The following is a 24,378-nucleotide window of genomic DNA, read 5'->3' as shown; positions in this document are numbered from 1 at the left end:
CTAATATATAGTTGAGGGAGGTCGACCTCAGTCCTCCTGAAGCCCATAGTCATCTCCTTCGTCTTGTCCACGATGAAACTCAAGTCGTTATTCTTGCATCTCTTCTCTGTAGTACGACTCATCGTTGTTGTTGATGAGGCGACGACTGTTGTGTCACCTGCAAACTTAAAACTCTGTTGGAACTGGATCTGGCATTGCAATCAGGGGTTAGTGCTACAGTCCTGAGGTGCACCAGTAATAATGCTTGATGTTCTGCTGCCAACCCGAAAAGGTTGTGGCTTTCCGTTAGGAAGTCCAGAATCCAGTTATAGTGAGGGATGTGGAGTCGGATAGCTTCTCCTTGAACCTCTGGGGAAATTATCGTATTAAAAGTTGAGCTGAAGTCAGCAGCCTGACGTATGAGGCATTGTCTCCATGTCGGAGTGGAGGAGCAAGGCTATAGTTTCATCAGTGGAACATTTCTTTTGCATGTGTTTGTTATTGTCGCATTGAAGTTCATATTTTGTGATTTTGTTTTGAATTTTGTTGTTGAGTAAAACAGTTTTTATTCAATACTGGCCTGATCCCAGGCCCCCAGCATACTTCTTTGGGTCTGTAAAACTACTCCTGACATTCAGGGTGAAAAGTTACACCTTGACCTCTCAGTCTGACAGGTTATGAATATGAGATTTCAAAATCATTACATTAACATTGGTATTGCTATAATCAGGTGCAATAGATTAAATAGATACAGACTATTATGTGCAAGTTTTAATTAAGGTTACAACCATCTCTCCAATTAATTGGCCATCATTGCTTAAAGTATACACACAAGGACTTAAATATCTTTTGAGATGATCCTCATCTTTCTTCTTCCTACGACTCGAATAAAACGTGGCTTGAATTAACATTAAAATGTAATGTAGTTTAATTTTCAGCTTTTCCCTTTGAAGTAACACCTCAAAGTATTGTGGGTGACATAAATCAACTTCTGTGCTCCTCTCCTTGCCCCTCCCTCTTGCCATTTGTTCAGACCCCTACCTACATTTTGTTCATACCTTGATGAAGGGCTCAAGCCCGAAACATTGTTGTGTATTTTTATCTTTGCTACATTAAGGACACTATTTGACCTGCTGAGTTTCTCCAGCGTTGTATTTTTACTTCAATCATCGTGTCTGCAGACTTTTGTGTTTTGTACATAGTTCCATGAAAGTAACTACACAAATAGAAAGGGTGGTGAAGAAGGGATTAGGCTCGCTTGTCTTTATTGATGAGGGCATTGAGAACTGGAGCAAGGATGTCAACCTCTACAAAAGGTTGGTGAAATTACATTTGGCGTTATTGCATTTCTTGTCACCCAACCGTAGGAAAGATATCTTTAAGTTGGGAAGGGTGGGGAAAAGATTCCTGAGAATGTTAGTAGGACTGGTAAGCTTAGGTGATAATGAGAGGATTATTTGGCTGTGACTTTTTTACCTTGAGTATAGGGCACCTTATAGAGGTTTACAAAATCAGAAGGGGTATTGATAAAGTAAATTACCAGGGTAGGAGAGTCTAAAACAAGAGGACATGGTTTTGAGGAGAGTGGGGAAAGATTCCTGAGGGGTACCTTCTCCAGTCAGAGGTTGGTGGGTGTATGGAACAAGCTACCAGAGGTTGCTCAGACGTACCCCAGGTTGTTCCATCTTCCTTATCATGTGATGATTGCACAAAGGTGTTTTAATTCTCTTAACATTTGCAGAAGAATTAGTGCAAAGGCAGGTCTTCCAAAACAGGGCATAGACTCTTCTATTCTTCTCAGTCTGCCTTGACTTGAAAAGGTGCAATGTTTGAATTGGGAAAACAGTTCCTGGATATGAGCTGATCTTGTCAGCTTGGAGAAACAACATTTAGCTGCAGCAGAAGGAAATATTAAGGTATATGATAGAAAAGAGGTAGCGTTTAGAAGTTTTGGAAATAAATTCTGGAGCTTAGGGCCTTGAAAGGTGAAGGCACAGCCATCAATGTTGGAGCAATGTAGAGCAGTGATGAACAGAAGTGGAGGAGCATAGAGATAAGTAAGTCACAAAAAAGTGCAAGTTTTTATTGCTAGGCAAAAATAAAGCCTTTGAGGTGTATTTCTTTAGTTCATAACATTAACTATTTATAAGATCTTAATTTTGATCAATGTTTTGGGGGCCATAAATTAGAAACAGAGTAATCGTTAATCTATTCAGAATAACCAATGATCCTATACTAAATTTACCATGAAAGGGGTAAATATGGCAACATATGCACTCATCAGTGGGTGTGTGAGTGACATATTTCTTTTGGGGATTCACAGATATAGCATTGCACACAGTGTATGAATCCATCTGCAGTTCTAGGTCAATATTGATAATTTTAGTCTATGCTAATTGCAAAGTAGATGTAACTTACACAAGGAACACCTCCCTAGAGACAGAGGAACAACATATGTTGGCAAGCACACATGCTGATGTTAGTAAACTCTGCAAAGCACATTTTGTTTTTAGTTAGTATACGATTTCTGATACTCTGAACGTGAACAAAGAAAAGAATGTATTAAAGACTAGAATGAAAACACTAGCCACAATCAACCATGAAATATCTGAATCAGCTGTAATGATTTTTAAAATGTAGACATACAACGCGGTTACAGGTGCTATGTGCAGTGCTCCTGTTGTGGTCTCATCTGCATCAGAGGGACTGGATGAAGACTGGGATATTGCTTCATTTAGCATCTAAGCTCTGTCTGTAGAGATCTCTCAGTGGCCACCAATTTCAATTCCCTGCTGCATACCCGTGCCAATGTGTCCATTCTTGGTCTCATGCACTGCTGGACTGGGGCTGCCCACAGGTTGGAGGAACACCTTGTGTTCAGTCCAGGTAATCTGGCGGGATGGCATATCCATGGACTTCTGAGGTTTCCATTGACTCCTCTAACCCCGTGCCTCCTTTTCCCTTGTTGTGACTCTCTCTCTCCCCTTTTCTGTCAGTCTCCTTTCCCCCAGCTCTGTATTCACAGAGCCCAACCCACATTCCCTAATCTATTTTCACCTTTCCTATCTCCTTTCCTCCTATTCATATCCATTAAACAACTTTCATCTGTTTGTCTGGGTTCTCCCCCTGCCCTTTCTTTCAATTTAGCCACTTGCCTGCTTTTCACTCATATCTTGAAGGGCTCAGGCCCGAAACATCCTATAGATGCTGCAAGACCTGCAGAGTTCATGCAATCACAACGTCTGCAGACTTTCCTGTTTCACTCCTCTGATATGAATAATAAACACAATGGTGACCAAGATCTACTGTTCTACTTTTGTGCACTTGTTGAGATAAAACTTTTAAACTAACAGAACGAGGAACTTCAGAGCAGACTGTGCACTTGATTTCTTGCAGGAGTCTGCGGGAATATGGAAGACAATAATAATTTAAAACTTGTTGAATAGGTGGGTTCTTTTTGTCCAAACATTTAAAAAAAGTAAAACCAGCATGATCCTGATGCACTGGTTTATATTAAATAAACCACTTTCAGCTGGAGTTTGTTCCTGAGCTACAGATATGTGCTACTTTTGAGGCCAGATTTGGGCTTATGCTAGTGGGCTCTTCAGTAGTCACTTAATCTACCAATCATGAAGAATAATCTCCAATGGCCACCACGGTATATAGATGCAATCCAGTGGGAATCACTGCCATCAGGAAGAATGGGACAGGGATAGAGTGGGTGGAAACAATTCAAGGGATATAAATAACAAATAGTCTCCCAATGATTTTTAAAATACTGTACAGCAAATAGGCTTCTATTTTATAGTTTCTGGGGACATATCATTCATATGGCAGAATTGTTAATGATAATTTTGGAAAGGGTTTCATAAGATAGGCTGAGAGTCAAGTACCATTACCAAACCACTGGGCTACTTTAAATGTTAACAATATATTTGTTCAATTTTTAGAACAAGAAAAATCAATATTTCATTATGCTGAAATGTTTCATAACTATTTATGAAGCCTATTGGTTTTATGACAATCAACAGCATACAACACTTTATGTAAACTGGACGGTGGAAATAGAGTTTTTAATACCAGATAATAGAAACACAAAGGGTACCAGAATGATGGGAGAATAAAATTCCAGATAAAGGAGTTGCAAAGAACACTTTAATTGCATAATTTTCAATAATTTAATGAGATAAACAAGTTGATTGCACATTTTGGGTCATAGTTAAAATTTGATTTGCCCTTTGCTCCTAATTAAATGCAGCAATTCAATAAAGACGGCCCTCCTTCATTCCCTCCTGATTTGGAATAAGCGATTCACTTGTTGCTCATAGAAAGCTAATTATGTTCATGTAGATCTTGCAGGTTTATCAAATTGGATCTATCGTTTGAGTGAACTTCATCTCTACTATTTTCCATTACCTGAATAATATGCATTTCTTTCATGCTTTTCTCAAAAAAATAAATACATTAAATGATTCTGTTATCTTGCAATGCGATCATATCAATTTCAAAGGGAAATTTAATGGCATCTCACTTTTTTCTACATGGTCAGATTTCAACATATTGAAATACCCTTCACACATCTATTTCTTCAGTTTAGAGCTGGTCAATTTTTGTATTTTATTTTTTAGCTTTCATCTTAGCTTCAATAAATTGTCTGGTATTTTCCATAGATAGTTTTTACAGATTGAGCTCTATGGTGTAATTCTACTGCATTATTTGGCCCCCTTTCAGTCTGGAAAAAATGATGCTGCTCAAGAGAGAACATCAAAAGAGCAAATAAACACGTTAGAGGTGGGAAAGAATTGCGCAGGGCAGCTTTCTGCATCCCGCCCCATGTTAATCATTAGTGATTATTTTAAGGAAGAGATACATGTGGTTTTCTGAACACAATTTCAACTGGTGAATATGGACTTGATTAGTTAGGCTTTGTGAAGTTTGGCACTTTTAAGCCAAAGTCTACTTACATTTCTTAAGTAGCTGACAATGACTGAGTAAATGTAACTTAGCAAATTAACAATTTAAATACCTTACTGTTCCTTTGCGGACAATAAATGCCTTTCCTAAGAGTCCATGAATTATTTTCTATTATCAATTTTCTGTTCAATATTAGAATGCAATGCCAGGAATATGTTCACTTTAATCGCCCTGGAATAAGTGTGGTGAGCAGTACTGCTGCAGTGCGCATGGAGAAAATATTCAGGCAATGCACGAGTGGAGTTCCAGTAATTTTAACTTTCTTTTTTTTCTTTGGCTTGGCTTCGCGGACAAAGATTTATGGAGGGGGTAAATGTCCACGTCAGCTGCAGGCTCGTTGGTGGCTGACAAGTCCGATGCGGGACAGGCAGACACGGTTGCAGGGGAAAATTGGTGGGTTGGGGTTGGGTGTTGGGTTTTTCCTCCTTTGCCTTTTGTCAGTGAGGTGGGCTCTGCGGTCTTCTTCAAAGGAGGTTGCTGCCCGCCGAACTGTGAGGCGCCAAGATGCACGGTTTGAGGCGCTATCAGCCCATTGACGGGGGTCAATGGGGCAGGCACCAAGAGATTTCTTTAGGCAGTCCTTGTACCTTTTCTTTGGTGCACCTCTGTCATGGTGGCCAGTGGAGAGCTCGCCATATAACACGATCTTTAATGAAAATTAAATAACAGAAATGTATTTCTTGCTCATGAGAACATGTGGTTTGGAAGGGTAAACGATTGGTAATATTTCCATACACTGACTGCTCTTGGCTTGTCCTGGCATTCCAAAGTTGGAAGGTGCAGTGCAGAAGCTTGGCAAGCTACTACTTTTGATTTGGCTGATGATCCAAACTATAGCCACTTTGCATTTGTCACAGAGTGAGACTATGCCAAAGTTGATGGGATTTCTTTGCCCCAGGTAATGTCAAGCTTCAGGATGTTGCTGCCAAGCAGACATTTCATTTAACAATGGACTTCCACTTTATGGATAGGGAAAATCCTGAGGAGTCAGTATGACAGTCAATTGCTGCAAGACATCCAGCCTGGCATTAAACATAACTGGGAGGTGGTTAGATTTTTGCCAGAGCTAGTTGCTGCCTGTGCTTCCAAAGTGTGAATGCCTCTTGCGTTTATCAGCCCCTACTTAAACATTGTCTATATCTTGTTACAAGCAGCTAGAAGCTGCTTCATTATCTGATAAATTGTAAATGTAATTTAACATGGTACAATCAACCACATGGTACAACCATCAACAAGCCACATCAATTCTGACCTTATCGTGAGAGAAAATCAATCAAGATAACCACTGGCATTGTTCTGAGAAACTCATGCAGCTGAAGTGATTAACCTTCAAGAGCTACAACCTATCTCCTTTTGTCAGCTAAGTCAAATTCATGGTGATTTTATTTTTTTCGAGACAACTCGAAGACATTTTCATTCTGCTAATTCAAGACTCTTGATTTTAATAGCTGCACCAATGATATGCCTTCAGTTGCTGAACTCCCAAACTTAAGAACACCTTTAACTTTCCACTTCAGATTTACTGTCAAGAGTACATTAATAATATCACATACAACCTGTGATTCTTTCTCCTGCGGGTGAGGCAGAATTACCATTTATTGGTAGAGCAAAATAAAAACTGTACACATGAAAATAAATAAGGAAATGTAAATAAAATGACTGCATAATACAGAGAGGAGAAAAGACAATTAAGTGTAAAAGTAAGAATCCTTAAACGAGTCCCTGATTGAGTCTATTGTTGAAGAGTCTGATGGTGGAGGGGTAGTAGCTGTTCATGAATCTGGTGGTGTGAATCTTGTGGTATCTATATCTCTTTCCTGATGGTGGCAGTGAGAATGTGTGCTGGGTGGTGTGGATCCTTGATGATTGCTGCTGATCTCCAAAGGCAGCGTTCCCTGTAGATGTTCTCAATGGTAGGGAGGATTTTGCCTGTGATGTCCTTTTGCAAAGCTTTATGCTCAGGGGTATTGGTGTCCCCATAGTAGACTATGATGTAGCTGGTCAGCACATTTTCCACCACACATCTGTAGAAATTTTCCAGGGTTTCTGATGTCATACCAAATCTCTGAAAACTCCTGAGTGAGGAGCTGATGTGCTTTCTTCATGATGCCATTAGTGTGCTGGGTCCAGGAAAGGTCATCCGAGATAGTGACACTTCTCTTTCCTTGTGAAGATGAACCTTAAAATTAATTCTTTGTCACCTGAAAAGATTCCAGTCATCTGCATTAATATGCCCTAATTTCCTCATCACTACGTGCCCCTCCACCTATCTTTGTATCATCTGCAAATTTAACCACAAAGCCATTTTTTACATAATCCAAAGAAGTGACACCAACACCAACCCCTATGGAAAACCACTGATAATCGGTACCCAACCAGAATACCCTTTATTCCCACTCTGTTTCCTGCCAATCAGCCAATGTTCTACTCAGCATCTTTCCTGCAATTCCATAAGCTCTCATCTTGTTAAGCAGCCTCATGTGTGACACCCCCTTGTCAAAGACCTTTGGAATGTCCAAATATAGAACATCCACTGCTTATCCTTACCATATTGACCTTGGCCTATCTTGTCATGCACCTCCAGGTACTCCATAACCTCACCCTGACTATTACCGATGTTAGGCTACGAGGTCTATAATTTCCTTTTTGCTGCCTCCCTCCCTTTTTAAATAGTGGAATGATCTTTGTAATTTTCCAATCTGGAATCATGCCAGAATATTTTGATTCTTGGAATATCATTACTAATGTCTCCCCAATTTCTACAGCTACTTACTTCTTTTAGAATCCAAGGGCGCATTCCATGTGGTCCGAGAGACTTATCTACCCATAGACCTTTAAACTTCCCAAGCAACCTCTCTCTGATGATTGTGACTCCACTCACCTCTCTTCCTGAACAGCTTTGAGTCACATATAGTGAAGACTGATGCAAAATACTCATTCAGTTATCTGCTAACTACTTGTCTCCCATTACAATTTCTCCAGTGTCATTTTCTATCAGTCCCACTCTCATCTTTTCTTCACTCTTAATATACTGACACCTCAAAAAGATTTTAGTTTCCTTTCTGATATTATTTGGAAGCTTCCTTTCAAAGCCCATATTTTCCTTCCTAATGACCATCTTATTTTCACTCTCTAAGTGTTTAAAAGGTTCCTAGCTCTCACCTTTCCCACTAACTTTTGCTTCCTTGTGTGACTTTTCTTTTGCTTTTACTTAGGCTTCAACTTCACTTGTCATTTTTCCATACAAATATTTCTTCTTTTCTGGAATATCAATGTCCGACACCTTTTTTATTTCTTGCAGAAACTCCAACCATAGCTGCTCTGCTGTCCTTCCTGCTAGTGTGCCTCTGCAATCAACTTTGGCCAGTTCTAATATGTCTAAGTTATGCCAACAATTTAGCCAATTTTCAAACCTGGCAAAATACTATGATTGTTTTGAATATTTTTGACATCCAAAAACAATCATATGTATTCAAAGATGATTAAAAATGTAGGTAAATTCTGGATTCCCAAAACTTAAAACCATCATGTAAAGAAATTTGCCCTCATCTGAATTCTAAATGGCTGAATTTTTAAAACAAATATTGGTGCTGCTGGAGCTACTGTTATTGCAGGTCTGGGAGAATAGAATTACAGCGCTGCTCAGCAGGGTCCTACTGCCTGGCCCTGATGCTGATGGCTCTGTACAAGCTTTAAACGGCTGGTGAAAGGAGCCGATGGTGTTCATTTTTTGAAAATCTTGCAACCTGGATGTCTGTGCCCAAAATGGCAGAGCCTGTGCTGGGCAGTGTACCATGAGGGATTGCAGATCAAGAGGAGCAGCAGATAGGTGCAGGCCACCAAAAGCCGATGAAACAACCCATTGAGAAGTAGACGCATGGGAGATGATCCTAGAGGGAAGGTGGCCATGGCAGCGGTCCACCGAGGGGCTCAGTGACTGAAGGACTCACACAGACTGTGAGCTGTTGGCGACTTGTGGTTGAAGGAATAACACAGGCTGCAGGAGACTAGCTGATGGGAACCAGATATTGGAACCAAGATTCGAGAGGGTGCTGAGGATGAGAAGGGCTCCCAAAGGACATCTGGCACTGAAGGCTTCCTGATTTGAGGTTTGGACCTAGAGCTTTGGCTGCCAATGGTTTGAATAGGTGTTTGGTTTGGCTGCAGAGGCTGTGGGAGTGCTGGAGGTGAATCCACAGATACTTAATGATTCTGAAGAGACACTGTTTTGGTTCTTTCTCCTATTGTTAATGGTGCCGGGCAATGTTCACCGTGGGTTTTTTTGTTTTCTTAATGGCAGGCAAAAGTTGAAGTTTATCATCTATGTTATATTTTTATGCATTGTTACATGACAATAAACAGAACCTTGAACTTTTACCCTAAAACAGAGCTTCATATTAGAGTGCAATCGAATAACAGAGAAATGGTGTCAATAATTTCAGGATATCATTGTTCACGCGTTCAGTAACTCCCAACAATCCTATACGGGTTTAAACCACCTGTAGAATGGGGCTGGCAGCATTTTTTTCTTACATCAGGGACTCAAAGAGGTTCATTTTCAAGTTCGTGGCACCCATGCTTGGCAGCCCAGACCTCAGGTTTTGCAGGATCTGGAAGAGCCGTGGACCAGTTGCAGGGCACCAGAGTGGGAGAACAAAAAGGAAAGGCTTCTCCAATCTGGGGAGAAGACCACAGCAATGTATCAGCGAGGAGCTCTAAAGCGAAAAGCCACACACCGGCCTGTGAGCTGCTGGAGATTGAGACTGGAATCGTGAGGGTCCTGATGGCGACCAGAGCTCCCAAAGGGCCTCAGGTGCTGGCAGAATTCTAATTGTATTGGTGGTTTGAAACTAGGGGTCGAGGTGACTTTGGATATCTGGATTGCATTTGCACTACTGGAACAGACAAGACCACATAAAAGTTGTGGGCTTGTAACCGTGCTAGCAGCTGATACATCAGTATGCAAATAATAAAGCAGATAGACTGTTATTAAAGTGGATTAATAACAGTCTGTATCAACGGATACAAACTGGTTGTGTGATTTGGCAGAGTATGCTAGACATTTTTTTGTTATTTTGTGTGGATTATATTTTTGAGGATAGGAGTGAAGTGATCAAAATCTGTAATACCAAGGTTAGAATCACTACATCAGGGTTAGGTGTCTCATCCAATACCGCACTGATGGCAACCTGTTCGACCTGAAGCTACTGCAGTCCCACACATTCGAGAGTTACTCTTCGCCGACAATGCTGCCATTGTTGCTCATACAGAGGCAGCTTTGCAGCGTATAACATCCTGCTTTGCAAAAGCTGCCGAGCTTTTTCCCCATCAGCCCGCATCTCAGGAAGAGTACCACCCTCCCCACATTACCATCGGCCAGACTGATCTTAAGACAGTCCACTAGTTCAGCTACTTGGGGTGCACCATCTCTTCAGATGCCAAAATTGATAAAGATGTTGACAGCAGACTGGCAAAGGCAAACAGTGCATTGGTCAGGCTGTACAAGAGAATCTGGAACAACAAGCACCTGAAGAAAGGCACAAAGATCAGTGTGCACAGAGCCGTTGTACTGACCACCCTCTTGTACTGCTCCGTGTCGTGGGTCATCTACCGTCACCTCGTACAACTCGTTGAGTGCTTCCACTAATGTTGCCCTAGCACAATCTTCAACATCCACTGGAGCAACTTCGTCACCCATATTGAAGTTCTCGAACAGGCAGAGGTTATCAGCATCAAGACCGTGCTGTTGAAGACGCAGATACGCTAGGCAGGGCACGTCTCTAGGATGGACGATCATTGTCTGTTCAAGATTGTGCTGCATGGTGAACTCTCCACTGGCCACTGTGACAGAGGGGCTCCGAAAGAGATGTACAAGGACTCTGAAGAAATCCATTGGTGCCTGTCACAATGACCATCGCCAGTGGTCTGCTCTAGCCTCCGAGTGCACGGCCTGGTGACACACCATTTACCAGTCTGTCTCCTTCTTTGAGAACACATGCAGAGATGGCCTTGAGGTCAAAAGGAGATGGAGAAAGAACCATGACACAGCTGCACCAAACCCAGAACAGAATTTCCCTCGCAGCCGAGCACGTCTATCCCACACAGCCACCAGCGAGCCTACAGCAGATGTGGACAGCTCCCTTCCTAAATCTTCATTCGCGAAGCCAAGCCATGATAATGATGAGAATAATTACATCACAGAAGGAGGAATTTGGTCCATTGAACCAATGTTGATTTGTTGTGTAGAAATCCAGTGAGTCTCAATCCCTGCTCTATATTCTTTTCCCTCCAGACATAATATTTTCCCTCAAGAAAACAAGTCCCCCTTAAATGTCCTTATTGACTCCTTTTGAAATTCCTTTACACTCAGAAACATTATTTTTCTTCCAAAAGCCCCAAGAATCACATTTCACGGGCTTTTAATTCCCTTTTGAAGTCTACAAAAAAAAGTAAACATTTATTCATAAAAAGCAGTCCAGCCTTAGGGGTCTGTCACCACAAACTAAAATATAAAAATGTTTGATATATGTACGTATTTTTTCTAATTTTCTACTTTTGGTGACATAAATGTATAACACTTTTTGATTTATGACTGAGAAAAACTCATGACCTATCAGTATTGATTTTCATTAAAACAAATTTGATTTGGAGTTAAAGAAATATAAATACATATGAATGCATAGCATGTTATGAATTCAACAAAACTTAAAAGCCAAACACAGTGACTGATTTTTGAGTTTATTGAAAACATCAAATCATTGTGTTTTTCCATTAAACAACTTTATCAGCTGTGTGGATGTTAAGTTTAAAATAATTATTAATATTTATATCATCTTCATTGTTCAAATGAGACAAAAGAACAAAATTATTCTGACATAACATTCTAATGTTATCAAGTTCTGGAACTGGAATTTCAGGAAAAAAAAAAGATATATGGCAGCCATATTTGCAAAATGCAGGTGCAAATCTTTAACTGCGTCCCATCTCACCCATGAGACCCATGCTAATACCCCCCCCCCCCAGATCTAAATAAATTTTGAAAGTGTGAAATTTGTGGGGTAGATGACGAACTCCCGATAATCCCTGTTTATTTCTCTTTCTATTCTTTTCTCTTTTTTTTATTTCTGCATTTCTTTCTTTGAGGTCTATTTCTTTATTTTATTATATTCACTATTCATGTGAGGGTGCGGGGTGGGAGGAGAAGGGGATTATAGTCATCCTGTATCAAAGATAATTATTTTTACTCTGTATTCAATTTTTGACTGTTTTTCTGGATTCCATGTTTGGCATATAAAATTTAAATAAAATATTCAAAAAAAAAGTTATAAAGACAAATGATCTTAGCAAAGTGCATACTGTGATGTAAGGTTCAAACAAAGAAACAGTATTGTTTTAAAAATGATATCAGGAGTGAAAAAGGTAAATACTACAAGATAGAACAAAATGATGGTGTACATAACTGGATGTGTTTCTGAAAAGAGAGTGCAGGAATGCCTATGAAGTTTGTTAAATGAAAATGTGATGGGTGTGTTTGAGCCTAATATTCATTACTTGCTTGAAACAAATTATGTTCTATCTTAATATCATCAGAGATGATGTATAATCTCATGCAAAAACATATTGCAAAATTCCCAGAGAAACAGTCCATTCCAGCTGTCCATTACCACAGTTTAAACAGCTGAGGCCATCATCACATTCCATTTTGTTATCACTTTACAAACCACATTTATTCAAAATCCTTGTTCAGTCACTTCCTCCCCAAGAGTTGTAGTTAGGTTGGGTGCTAGATGAACAGCTATCTAGAAGAGTTGACTAAGGGGAGTAGGCCAAATGACCTTTGAGACTGTTCCACTATACATCAAAGTCATGGGTACGCACTATTCCAATATTGCAAGTTTCCATTAATGCTTAAAAATCTATTGATCGGAGTGAACTTAGTGACTGAGCAACTGATGTCGATAATTCCAAAGGTTTGCCACTTAACTGATGAAAAAATTTCTCCTTACCTCATTCTGTTCCATTAACACAAACTTGACAGAAGAGCAACAAATAAACTGTCAGCAGCTACAAATGCCATGACTGCTGTACTTCTAGCAAGAAATTCCTCGTCTCCATATTTAATCTTGGAACACCATTAATGGCCAAAATTATTGCAGTAAAGCAGAAATTAACAGAAACAGATGAAAATGTGTGTGCGAAAGACAAAGACAAAGTTTATTTCTACAAATTCTCATTCTTCTTCAGGAAAGGAAACATACTATTAAACTTACATTATCCTTCCCAAAATTCTCATATTCTTAGGTGTGGAATTTTAGGATTTTAATCCAAGAAGAGTGATATATAGCCACATAATGATAGTATGTGATGTGAAAGAGAACACAAGGGGAAAAGTGTGGGGCAGAAATAGTTTGCAGTTGAAAAGCCAACTGAATGCCAGCTTGGAGATGAAGACTTCACTTGGGAGATCAAAACCTAGGTGGAAGAAGGGGCTGGGTAAGTGGTGGGGGAATTCAGGAGGTAGAAATATTAGAAATGTGATTCTGTGATCTGGATAACAGGGCATGAGTGAGGGGAGTTGAAGTTGTTAAAAGAAATACAAGTTCAGAAGATTGGGAGAAGAAATTACCTTTGGATGAGGTGTGTCGAACCAGAGGTCTCTGTGGGCCCTTTTACACTGTGCTTAAAAGACAGGAATTTATTGCCTTTTATCCACATCAGTTATGTGAACGCAACTAACATGGAATTGGGTGGGGGGGGGGGGGGGGGTCATTTTCATCCCAGTACTTACCCGCCAAAGTAGGTAGTATCAGAGTCAATACGTTTCATAGAGGTTCCTGTGTAAAAGGCTTACCCGCTTTCCCGGGATACCGACAATGTAATGGTGCCAGATCCCTATGTAAAAGGTTGCACTGGCCTGGCTTTTCTTGGCTCAGTGTGAATGACCTGAGCTGGCTTTAAATACGGGTCGTTCACATGCCAATTAAATGGGATCCCTGTGTAAAAGGGGTATGTCTCAGAAGAGAAAGCTATTTAGGACAGGTGAGGAATTTCTTCACAGATAGGGTGATGGTTCTTTGGAATCATCTGCACTGGAAGGCTTGGAGGCTCAGTGATTGAGTTCACTCAAAATAAAGATTAATAAAATTCTGTGCATTAAAAGAATCAAGGGGATAGTGCAGTAAAATGCAATTGATGTACAAGATTAACTATGATCTTGACAAATGATAAAATAGGCTTCAAAGGCTATATGGCCTATTTGTGCTCCTGTTTTCTATCTGTTAAATAGCATTGCTTTATGTCAAGCAGTGACAATAATAGTTTCTCAATGAAACAATCTGATCTAATTTGTTGATCGGTCTCTTTGGAAATAATATATTCTCAAGTGCCCTGCTTAAAAAGCAGTGCATGCGCCCAGTTTTCTTGATCCTTGTTTCATAAACAAGCATAAAAGAAATTAAAGAAAAAAATTCCATCAAGAATATTAAGCAAACACTTCAGCAGATGATGATGAATTTCTCTCTGAAAATGGAAAGTTCTTTTTTCATATACAAAGAGGCCTTTGGGGCATTCAGTATTATTTCCTTATTTCATCCATGTTAGAATTATTTTGTTCCCTGAAGCTGAAATGAAGAATATGGGATGCTCATTTCTCATGTACTTGAACCCAGACTGGATAGCAAAACAAAGAATTTAATTCTTCTTGAAATGCTAAAAAGAAAATGATGAGTTATTTTTTCTATGATAATGCCTCTCAAGCACCTTACTTGATTCAAATCTACTATATTAATTTCTGAGAGATCTAAATGAATGAAATCTAAGTTGGCACCTGTAGCCCTTTTAAATAAATAGTTTGCACCACTAAATCCAACCTCTTCCTGGTCATGAGTTGCAGAACTATACTTCATGAAGACTTTGAGGATTTTTGGCATGTCACCAAAAACTTGAAAATTTCTACAGGTGTTTTGTGGAGAGCATTCTGACTGGTTACATCATTGTCTGGTATGGAGGTGCCAATGGACAGGACAGTAAAAGACTATAAAGAGTTGTGAACTCGGCCAGTGCCATCATGGGCATCAGCCTTCACTCCATCGAAGGTGTCTTAAGAAAGCAGCCTCTATCCTCAAGGCATGTTCTCTTTACACTTCTCCCATTGGGAAGAAGGTACAGAAGCCTGAATACAAACACCCAATGGCACAAAAACAGCTCCTTCCCTCAGCCATCAGATATCTGAAATGACAAGGACCCACAGACACTACCTCACTTTCTCTTCTTTTGACATTTATCTATTTAATTTATTTTTAATATGTAATTTCTAGCTTTAATATTTGGACCTGTAATGAATGTTTGTTCCTGTAATTTTATGACACATTCATGACGATAAATTCTGATTCTGAATGCACATCCAATCCAAAACCAACTTATATTTATCTCTGTGACAGAGCTCAGCTCCAGTATTTCCTCAGACTTTCCCTTGTTGTTACTCTCACATATACCTTTACCACCTCAACCCTGAAATTATCTGTTAGGTTCTACTCTCCATAAATTCATTTTCATGTCTTTACCTTAAGGCAGTGCTTTTCAATTTTTTTTCTTTCCATGCACATACCATCTTAAGTAATCCCTATACCCCATAGGTGCCCCGTGATTAGTAAGGGATTAGTTAAGGTGGTTTTTGAGTGAGAAGGAAAGGTTGAGAACCATTGCTCTTGACCCAATTGTTACTGAAATATTTTGCTTGAGAAAAATTGTCATTGACCCATTTCCTTTGGAGTTAATGAAACCCTACACATAACAAGTCAATTAGGTACAATTAAAACAATAGTTTTCAAACTTTTTCTTTCCACTCACATGCCATGAAGTAATCCCTTACTAATCACAGAACACCTATGGTATAGGATTGGAAAGAACAAAGTTTGAAAACCACTGCTTTAAAATCTGCTGTCTTCTCTAAATCCTTAAAAATCCTCTTCATTTTTTTCTCTATCTCTCTTAACTGCTTGGACTCTCCTGCCTCACTAGTTATTTCTTATGGACAATTGTGGTACAGGTGGAGGTGCATCACTTCTGTCATGACTAGCTCCGCAGAAGTTAGACTTTTGGTGTCCACTGCATTGAGAAAATAGGTAGGTGAGCAGAGGTGGGTGGTGTGGTTCTGTGGTAAGCAATAACATTGAATCATTAGAAAGAGGAGACATGGGATCAGAACATATAGACTCATTGCGTGCCGAGTTAAGAAATGGCAAGGGCAAAAATACACTGTTGGCAGTTATGTATAGACCTCCAAACAGTAGCCGGAATGTGGACAATAAACTACAGCAGCAAATAGAAAAGGCATGTCAGAAGGGAAATATTATGGTAGTCATGGGGGATTTTAACATGTAAGTAGATTGAGAAAACTAGGTTGGGACTGGATCTCATTTGTAGAAAGCCTACAAGATGGCTTTTTAGAACAGCTTGTTGATGAGTTCATTTGGGGATCGGCTGTCCTGGATGCACCAGAGGTGATTACAGAGTAAAAGAACCATTAGGGAGAAGTGATCACAATATGATTGAATTCAATTTGAAATTTAACAAGGAAAAACTAAAAGTCAGATGTGTCGGTATTTCAGTGGAGTAAAGGGAATTACAGTGGCATGAGAGAGAAACTAGCCAATTTAGGTTGGAAGGGGGCACCTTTTCTTTCCTGAGCAGTGCAGCAACAGAAGGAGTTTCTGCAAGAAATGGGGAAGTGCCAAATAAATACATAACAAAAAAGAGGAAATATTCAAATGAAAAATGTCACAATCGTGGCTGACAAGGGAAATCAAAGCAAATGTAAAAGGAAGAGGGCAAAAAAAGAAACAAACAAACAAGTAGTGGGAAGATATTGGACTAGGAATTTTTTTTAAAACTTGCAGAAGGTAAATAAAAATTCACAGGGAGGGAAAAGATGAAGTATCAAAGTAGGCTAGGAAATACTATCAAAGAGGATACAAAAGCTTCTTCAAGTATATAAAGAGTAAAAGAGGAGAGCAGATATAGGACCATTAGAAAATTATGCTGGAGAAATAATAATAGAAGACAAGGAGATGGCAAAGGAAATAAATGAGCATTTTTCATCAGTCTTCACCATGGAAGATATTAGCAGTATGCCAGATGTTGAAGGGTATCAGGAAAGGTAAGTAAGTGCAGTTACTATTTCAAGGGAGAAGGTGCTCAGAAATTTGAATAGTTTGAGGGTGGATGTCTTCTAGATCAGATGGATTGCACCCTTAGGTTCTGAAAGAAGTAGAGATAGAGATTGTGGAGGCTTTGGTAATGATCTTTCAAGAATCAATAGATTCTGGAATAGTCCTTGAGGACTGGTAAATCACAAATGTCACCTCACTATTCAAAAAGGGAGGGAGGTAACAGAAAAGAAATGATGATTAGTTTGCCTGACGTCAGTGGTTGGGAAGGATGAGGTTGTGGAGTACTTGGAGCCATGTGATAAGATAGGCCAAAGTTAGCATGGCTTCCTCAGGGGAAATCCTGTTTGACAAACTTTTTGGAATTCTTTGGATAGATAAAGGAGATGTAGTGGATATAGTGTACATGGCTTTTAACAAGATATTGCACATCACTTATCAAGATAAAAACACATGGTATTACAAGAAACATACTAGCATGGGTAGAGCATTCGCTGATTGTAAGGAAGCAGAGAATCAGAATACAGGGATCATATACTGGTTGGCTGCCAATTGCTAGTGGTGTTCCACATGGGTTGGTGTTGGGACCACTTCTTTTTATGCTATATATTAATAATTTAGATTATGGAATGGTTTTGTGGCCAAGTTGGCAGATGATAGAGTTAAGTGGAGGAGCATGTAGTGTTGACGAAACAGGGAGGCTGCAGAAGGATTTAGACAGATTAGGGGGATGGCAGAGAAGTAGCAAATGAAAGACAATGTCAGAAAGTGTGTGGTCATGCACTTTAGTAGAAAAATAAATGGGCAGACTTTTTTTTTGATGGGAAGAAAATTAAAAATACCCAGATGCAAAGGGACCTGTGAGTCATTGTGCAGGATTGCCTGAAGGTAAATTTGCATGTTGAGTCAGTGGTGAAGAAGGCAAATGCAATGCTGGCAATCATTTCAAAAGGAACAGAATATAAAAGCAGGGATGTGATGCTGAGGTTTTATGATGCACTGGTGGGAGCTCACTTGGAGCAGTGCGAGCAGTTTTAAGAAAGGATGTTGGAGAGGGTTCAGAGGAGGTTCACAACGATGATTCTGGGAATGAAAGGGTTATCGAATGAAGAGCATTTTACAGCCCACGGCCTGTACTCATTGCAATTTAGAAGAATGAGGGAAAATCTCTTTGAAACATTTCAAATCTTGAAAGGCATTGACAGAATAGATGCAGAAAGGCTGTTTGCTATGGTGGGTGAGTCAAGGACAAGAGGGCACAACTTCAGGATTGAAGGGGGTCCACTTAGAACAGAGAAGCTCAGGCAGAGAGTGGTGGATCTGTGCAATTTGTTGCCACAGGTGGCTGTGGAGGCCCTCAAGTCATTGGGTGTATTTAAGACAGAGATTGATAAGTTTTTGATTAACCAGGGCATCAAAGGTTATAGGTAGAAGGCCAGGCAGTGGGACTGAGTGGGAAAATGGATCAGCTCATGATTAAATGGAGGTGCAGACTTGATGGGCTGAATAGCCTAGTTCTGCTTTTATGTCTTATGGTCTTATCATTCAAGTGGTGCTTTGGCATTTCTTGGTTGCAGGAATATGATTCTCAAATGCACATGCTCAACGGAAAAAATGGCCCATTATGAACCTCCTTGTGTCTTAAAAACAGATTTATAAAGCTGAGCCATTGTTTGGAAATTAAGTAAAATTCCAGATGTGGGATTAATCTTTCTTTCAAAAACAGAGCCTTGCGTGCTTCATACTTTAATTTCAACGTAAAAGAAATCTGTCCATATTTCAAAAACATAAAATAATTCATTTTACATGCTTATCAATCATGATTGAAGATAAAACTTCAACCATTTAATGTTGCATGCAATTTTTGTGCCTCAGTGTAGTTGGATGGATTAGCAATGTCTCAAGTTGAATTGCCGGTCAGCAGTGATGTAGTTAAACCCAAACAACAAAAAAAATATCAATTTGCAGATTTGCTCAGCATCTAATGGATCCTCTGGAAAATGTACTTGGTGACACATGGGAAATAGTACTCACAAAGGAAGTTTCTGCGCACGTGCCATGGCTGAACTGGATGACTTAGTCATAGTGTTTAAATTTATGCATTTTTAAAGTTTAGTTCAGTTCCATTTTATTAGAGTTTGGCAAAATCAGGTATTTTTGGTTATTTAAAATACTTTCATCAACTTTCAGAGTTGATGATGTACAATTAAACTGAAATTGGTGAAAATAACAATACATCCACAGCCATATTACCTATCGTCTATCAGCTCACCACTGTTTATACAACCATCATTTCATACAAATTGTTGGGAATAAATAATATTTGCAGTTAAAAATATGTGCAACATTCATCAAAGTGAATAAACATGGAAATTCTCCATTACTGACATTAGTTACCAGCATGGAGTATTATCTATGGAAATAAAAGTCTTATTTGCAAGTGAACAAATGATCATTTGGGACTTTTTTTTTTAAATAAATGGAGCAAGAGAAAATTTTTCTCACTTCAGAAGAAATGAGAGAACATTTGAAAAAACTGTATTAGTTGCAAAGTCCTGATTTTATGGCAGTTTTCCAGAAAAACCATGGATATTTCTGAAAGAAATGTAGATCCTTTGTATGCAGACTTCTTGTCAACATTCATGGCAAAAACAGTCAAGAATTTATGGTTTGACGATTATCATTACACTACATAACATTATGATAAAGATTTCCACTATTTTCAGTTTTCAAAACCTGCTATGTTTGAAAGGAAATTATAGTATATAACAGACCAAAGAGCCACTTAATTTTCTGCATTCTGCAGCACCAGCTTTACCACCTAGCTCATCATTGTCTCAATTCTCTTGCACCAGAACAAATCCATGTTTTTTTACTGAAAATTAATTTTAAAGACTATTCTTTTCCTAAAGAATATTACTATAAATTGTATTGACTTTTAAAGGAAATAAAAGCAGGGAGCAATGATGAAAATATGGACAGCACTGTTTTCTTATTTCTTTCAACTTCATTAACAGATTTTAATGTTGTTTAAGCCTGTTCAAAACATTCCCCCAAAATCAATGATCCATGGAAAAGGGGGGGAAAAAACAAGTCGTATGGGAAACTGCGTTAGGAAATTAATTAATGAGTAATATAGCATTTAAATGAGGAAGGAAGAGCAGATGACCTTCTCAACCCAAAAGAATTTCAACAAAACTATCACAAAATGTATCTATGTTATGTTACATCTGCCAATTTGTGATAGGATGTAACATTTAGTGTTCATTATAGTCCAGTGACAATTAAAGTCAGTTTTACAGTCTGAAAGCAGGGCCCTTGGCCCAACTGTCCATACCGACCAGCTTGTCTACCAAAGCTATTCCTGTTTGTCTGTGTTCAGCCCACATTCCTCTAAACCGCACATGTCAAACTCTGGCCCGCGGGCCAAATTTGGCCCGTAATATAATTATATTTGGCCCGCAAGATCATATTAAATATATATTAGAGTTGGTCCGCTGGCCGCCGCGCCAGTATAGCGCATGCACACTGAAGGTGAAAATGAAGACGCCGGAGGTGTGGAGGGATCTCAGAGTCCCGAATCCCGGGAATCGGAGCGCCGCACTCAGCCCGCCCGGCTCCCGGACACACAGACGCGGCTGGAGTTGGGGACCATCCTCGCTGGGTCTGCGCTTCAGCGGCGACGCCGGACCGAACGTCTCGTTGGCGATGCCTTCCCCCTCGCTCCGTGTGCGGTGGACCCTGCCTCCCGCTCCTTTTGTTGGAGACGAGCCCGGCGCCGTGAGATCGCAGTTTAATCCCTCTCCAACCATGGGAGGGAGGTGGGAGCAACGCACTCTTCTCAGCCAATTCCTCCACCGCCCCGGATGCCGGCGTTTCAACGGGGGGTTCGGGTGCCTTCGTCAGGCGACCGACCGGTTGGTCCAAGACAAGGGGAGAGCGTACAAACTCCACACAGACAGCATCTGAACTCGGGTGAACGTGGAGCTGCGACCCCACATTCCACATCAGGACTGTGTGTAAGATTGGGAGCAGTGAGACGGAAGCTTATTTTGTTCCTGTGATTTAAGCCTTTCTTGGGGTGGGGGGGGGTCCTTCTCTGACCACTTGCCTAACAATTAACCTAATCAGATGTGGAGTTACCACAATACAACAGTTCTCAACCTTTTTCTTTCCACTCGCGTCCCTGTGCCATTGGTGCTGTGATTAGTAAGGGATTGCTTAAGGTGGTCTGTGGGTGGAAAGAAAAAGTTTGAAGACCACTGCTTTAATCATCCCTCATTGACTCGTCATGTGCACGGTTTCAGACGCTAAAGGAAATGGGCCAATGGCAATGACAATGAAAGAGTTTATCCAAAACTATTATTTAACATTTATTTTAATAAGAAAAAGTTTAACATTACATATGTTGAAAGAAGAGAAAACATGCAGATGTTGTTGAAAATTTTCAATAAATATTTAGTTCGGCCCTCGACTTAGTCCAAGTTTTTAATTTTGGCCCTCCGTGAATTTGAGTTTGACACCCCTGCTCTAAACCTTTCCTATCCATGCACCTGTCTGTCTTTTCAACACTGCAATTGTACCTGCCTTTGCCACTTCCTCTCATAGCTCATTCCATACACCCACCATCATCTGGATGAAAAAGATGCCCCTCAGGTCCTTTTTAAATCTTTCCCCGCCACGTTAAATCTATGTGCTCTAATTTTAGACTCCCTATCCTGGAAAAAAAGACTGATTATTTACCTTACAAAGTCCCTCATGATTTTATTTATCTCTATAAAGTTACTCCTCAGCCTCCTACACCCCAGGGAGAAAAGTCCCAGCCTCTTCATATAACTCAAGCCCACATGTCCCAGTACATTTTGGCACACTTTTCAGCTGGAGAGCCTGAATTATCCACTATATTCCGTTTGGTCTCCCCAACATTTTGCATAGTTGTTACATGACAGCCCAGCTATTGTACTCAATGCCAAACATTTTCTTCATCACTGCATCAGAGGACTATGTACCCGTACATTTTTGATGGCATCATTGAGCTAAGAAAAAAATGTGCACATTAATCCATGTAACTAAAAAACAGGAATGATCTGTGGTGTTTAAACCCATAATAGGAATGGAGAAGAAAGATAGGAAAATAGTGGAATATACAGAACCGGATTTATAAAGCTGAAACAAAGGTATTCCTAAACTACTACGAAAGGCTATAAAGGCAATATTACTGACATCCAGCTTGAGAATGGGGTAAAACACAGGATTCTGTTGACACCATGATTAAGTGAAAAAACATACAAATGCTGGAGAAATTCAGCGCAGGTCAAACAGTGCTTTTATGTTGCAAAGGTGAAGATACATCACCAATGTTTCAGGCTTGAGCCCTTCATCAAGGTGTAGGGGAACATGATAAATGTCTGAACAAAAGGGGGAGGGGGGGAGGAGTCTAGGCTAGGTGGAGAAAGAAAGGAAGTAGGAATGGGAATAAATAGTTAAAGGGTGGGGGGTGTGCGGAAAGAGGGGAAAAAGGCAAGTTGATTAGTGGAATGCAGTGAACTCGATGTTCATGCCCTGGGGATGGAGGGTGCCCAGATGAAAAATGAGGTGTGGTTCCTCCAATCTGCGGGTGGTCGGGGTAGGTAGTGTGAAAGGCCATGGACAGTCATGTAAGCTTGAGAATGTGACTCAGAATTGAAATGGTTGGCTACAGAGAGGTCAATTTTGTTGCGGAGGGAGAGGAGGTGCTGGGCGAAGCGATCTCCTAATCTGTGACTGGTCTCCCTGATGTAGAGAAGGCCACAGAGGGTGCACCAGATGCAGTAAATGAGTTCTTTGGAGGTATAAGTGCAGTGGTACTTCATCTGAAAGGTCCGTTTTGGACCTTGGACCATGGTGAGGGAGGAGCTGTGAGTGCAGGATTTATACCTCCTATGATCACAGTGGAAGGTGCCGGGGGAGGGCAATGGGTAGGGAGGGAAGAGTGCACAAGGGAGTCTCAGAGGTTCCTATGGTAGGCTGAGAGGGGAGAAGGAAAAATGTGTCTGGGGTTGGGGTCCTACAGTAAGTGCCGGAAATTCTAACAGATAATGTGTTGGATCCAGAGGTTGGTGGGGTGGTAGGTGAGGATAAGGGGGATTCTGTTTATTGTTTCTAGAGGCGGGGGTGGCTAGGGCAGATGAGTGGAGATGTGAGTGAGGGCCGAGTTAATAGTGGTGGAGGGAAAGCCACGTTTGTGGAAGAAGGCAGTCATTTCAGAGGATCTGGACTGGTTGAGAATAAACGTTAAATGTGGTTACCTAAATAAAATCATACTTCACAAATGTATGCTTGTTATTTTTGACTTTATTAAGCACTCTTCCCATTTCAAACACAAGAGTAGTATTTGTGAAATCACTGTTTGTAGATTTGCTGAAAATCATTAGGTCTGACTCTTCATCCACTTGCTTGATCTTGCGAGGTCTTCAGCCAGATTTGCTGGATTCAAGATTATATAGTGAAGACATGAAAATTCATGTGTAACCCCAAGTGGAGTTACACACACCCAAGAAAAAGCTAAACATGATGATGAACGTTATCAATCTGAAATTTTGACTCTTCTCCACTCCATAAATGAAGCCAAACCTGGTTAGCAATTTTACAATATTTTGTTTTTATTTTTGATGATCTTTATAATTTTCATTTTTTAATCATAATAAGAAAATGTATTTCATGCATTATATACCTCATCTTATCATGGAGAACATGTTAACTTAACTTAAAGTAGCCAAACACAGTGAAAATGTCATCGGGTGTGTGAAGAATGATGGGAAAATGACATCGCCATTATTGTAAAGTACAACAGGACCAATTTCACGATTTGCAAAAAATCAACAGAAAATGGGAACAGGTGCTTTGATAGAAAAACAAGATGCTTATGTACAAATTTCTCTTAAAAAAGTGCAAAAAATGTCCACTCTTTAGTCAACTCTATCCTGCATTCTTAATCACCTGACTGAGGTTTTTCATTGCTGTTTCACTTTCTGTATTGCATTTAACAATATTGTTTTTGATTTGAGACATCATACATTGTAAAGAATTCACTGAAAGACTTTGCTGTATCAGTTTGCTTTAAATGGAAGGAATTTATGCAATGTGTGTTTAAATAAATCCTGAGGAAATCTGCACATTTCATGTTCATTGCTACATAATGATCGATTAACAAATAATAAAAGCATTAAAGCTAACTCTAGTATGGTAACATGCATTAAAAGGTGCTCTTGGAAATAAA

At 39.9% G+C, this 24,378-nt stretch overlaps 1 protein-coding gene across 6 annotated transcripts in view; it reads right to left on the bottom strand.

Moving 5' to 3' along the window:
* Window positions 1-24,378, bottom strand: part of LOC138744139 (uncharacterized) — a 121,307-nt gene that overhangs the window by 10,174 nt on the left and 86,755 nt on the right. Inside the window, exon 7 of one of the 6 annotated variants that reach the window (XM_069899772.1) lies at window positions 23,493-23,585. The exons of the other annotated variants lie outside the window; for them this stretch is intronic. Coding sequence (XP_069755873.1) covers window positions 23,544-23,585 — 42 coding nt within the window. The 3' untranslated portion in view covers window positions 23,493-23,543. Of the gene's footprint in view, window positions 1-23,492; window positions 23,586-24,378 lie in introns of those variants that run through there. 6 annotated transcript variants of the gene reach the window in all.

Source organism: Narcine bancroftii, chromosome 10 (assembly GCF_036971445.1).
Source record: "Narcine bancroftii isolate sNarBan1 chromosome 10, sNarBan1.hap1, whole genome shotgun sequence".
In the NCBI taxonomy this organism is placed as follows: domain Eukaryota; kingdom Metazoa; phylum Chordata; class Chondrichthyes; order Torpediniformes; family Narcinidae; genus Narcine; species Narcine bancroftii.
Note: the sequence above shows the minus strand (reverse complement) of the source record. Positions and strands in the feature narration are given on the sequence as shown.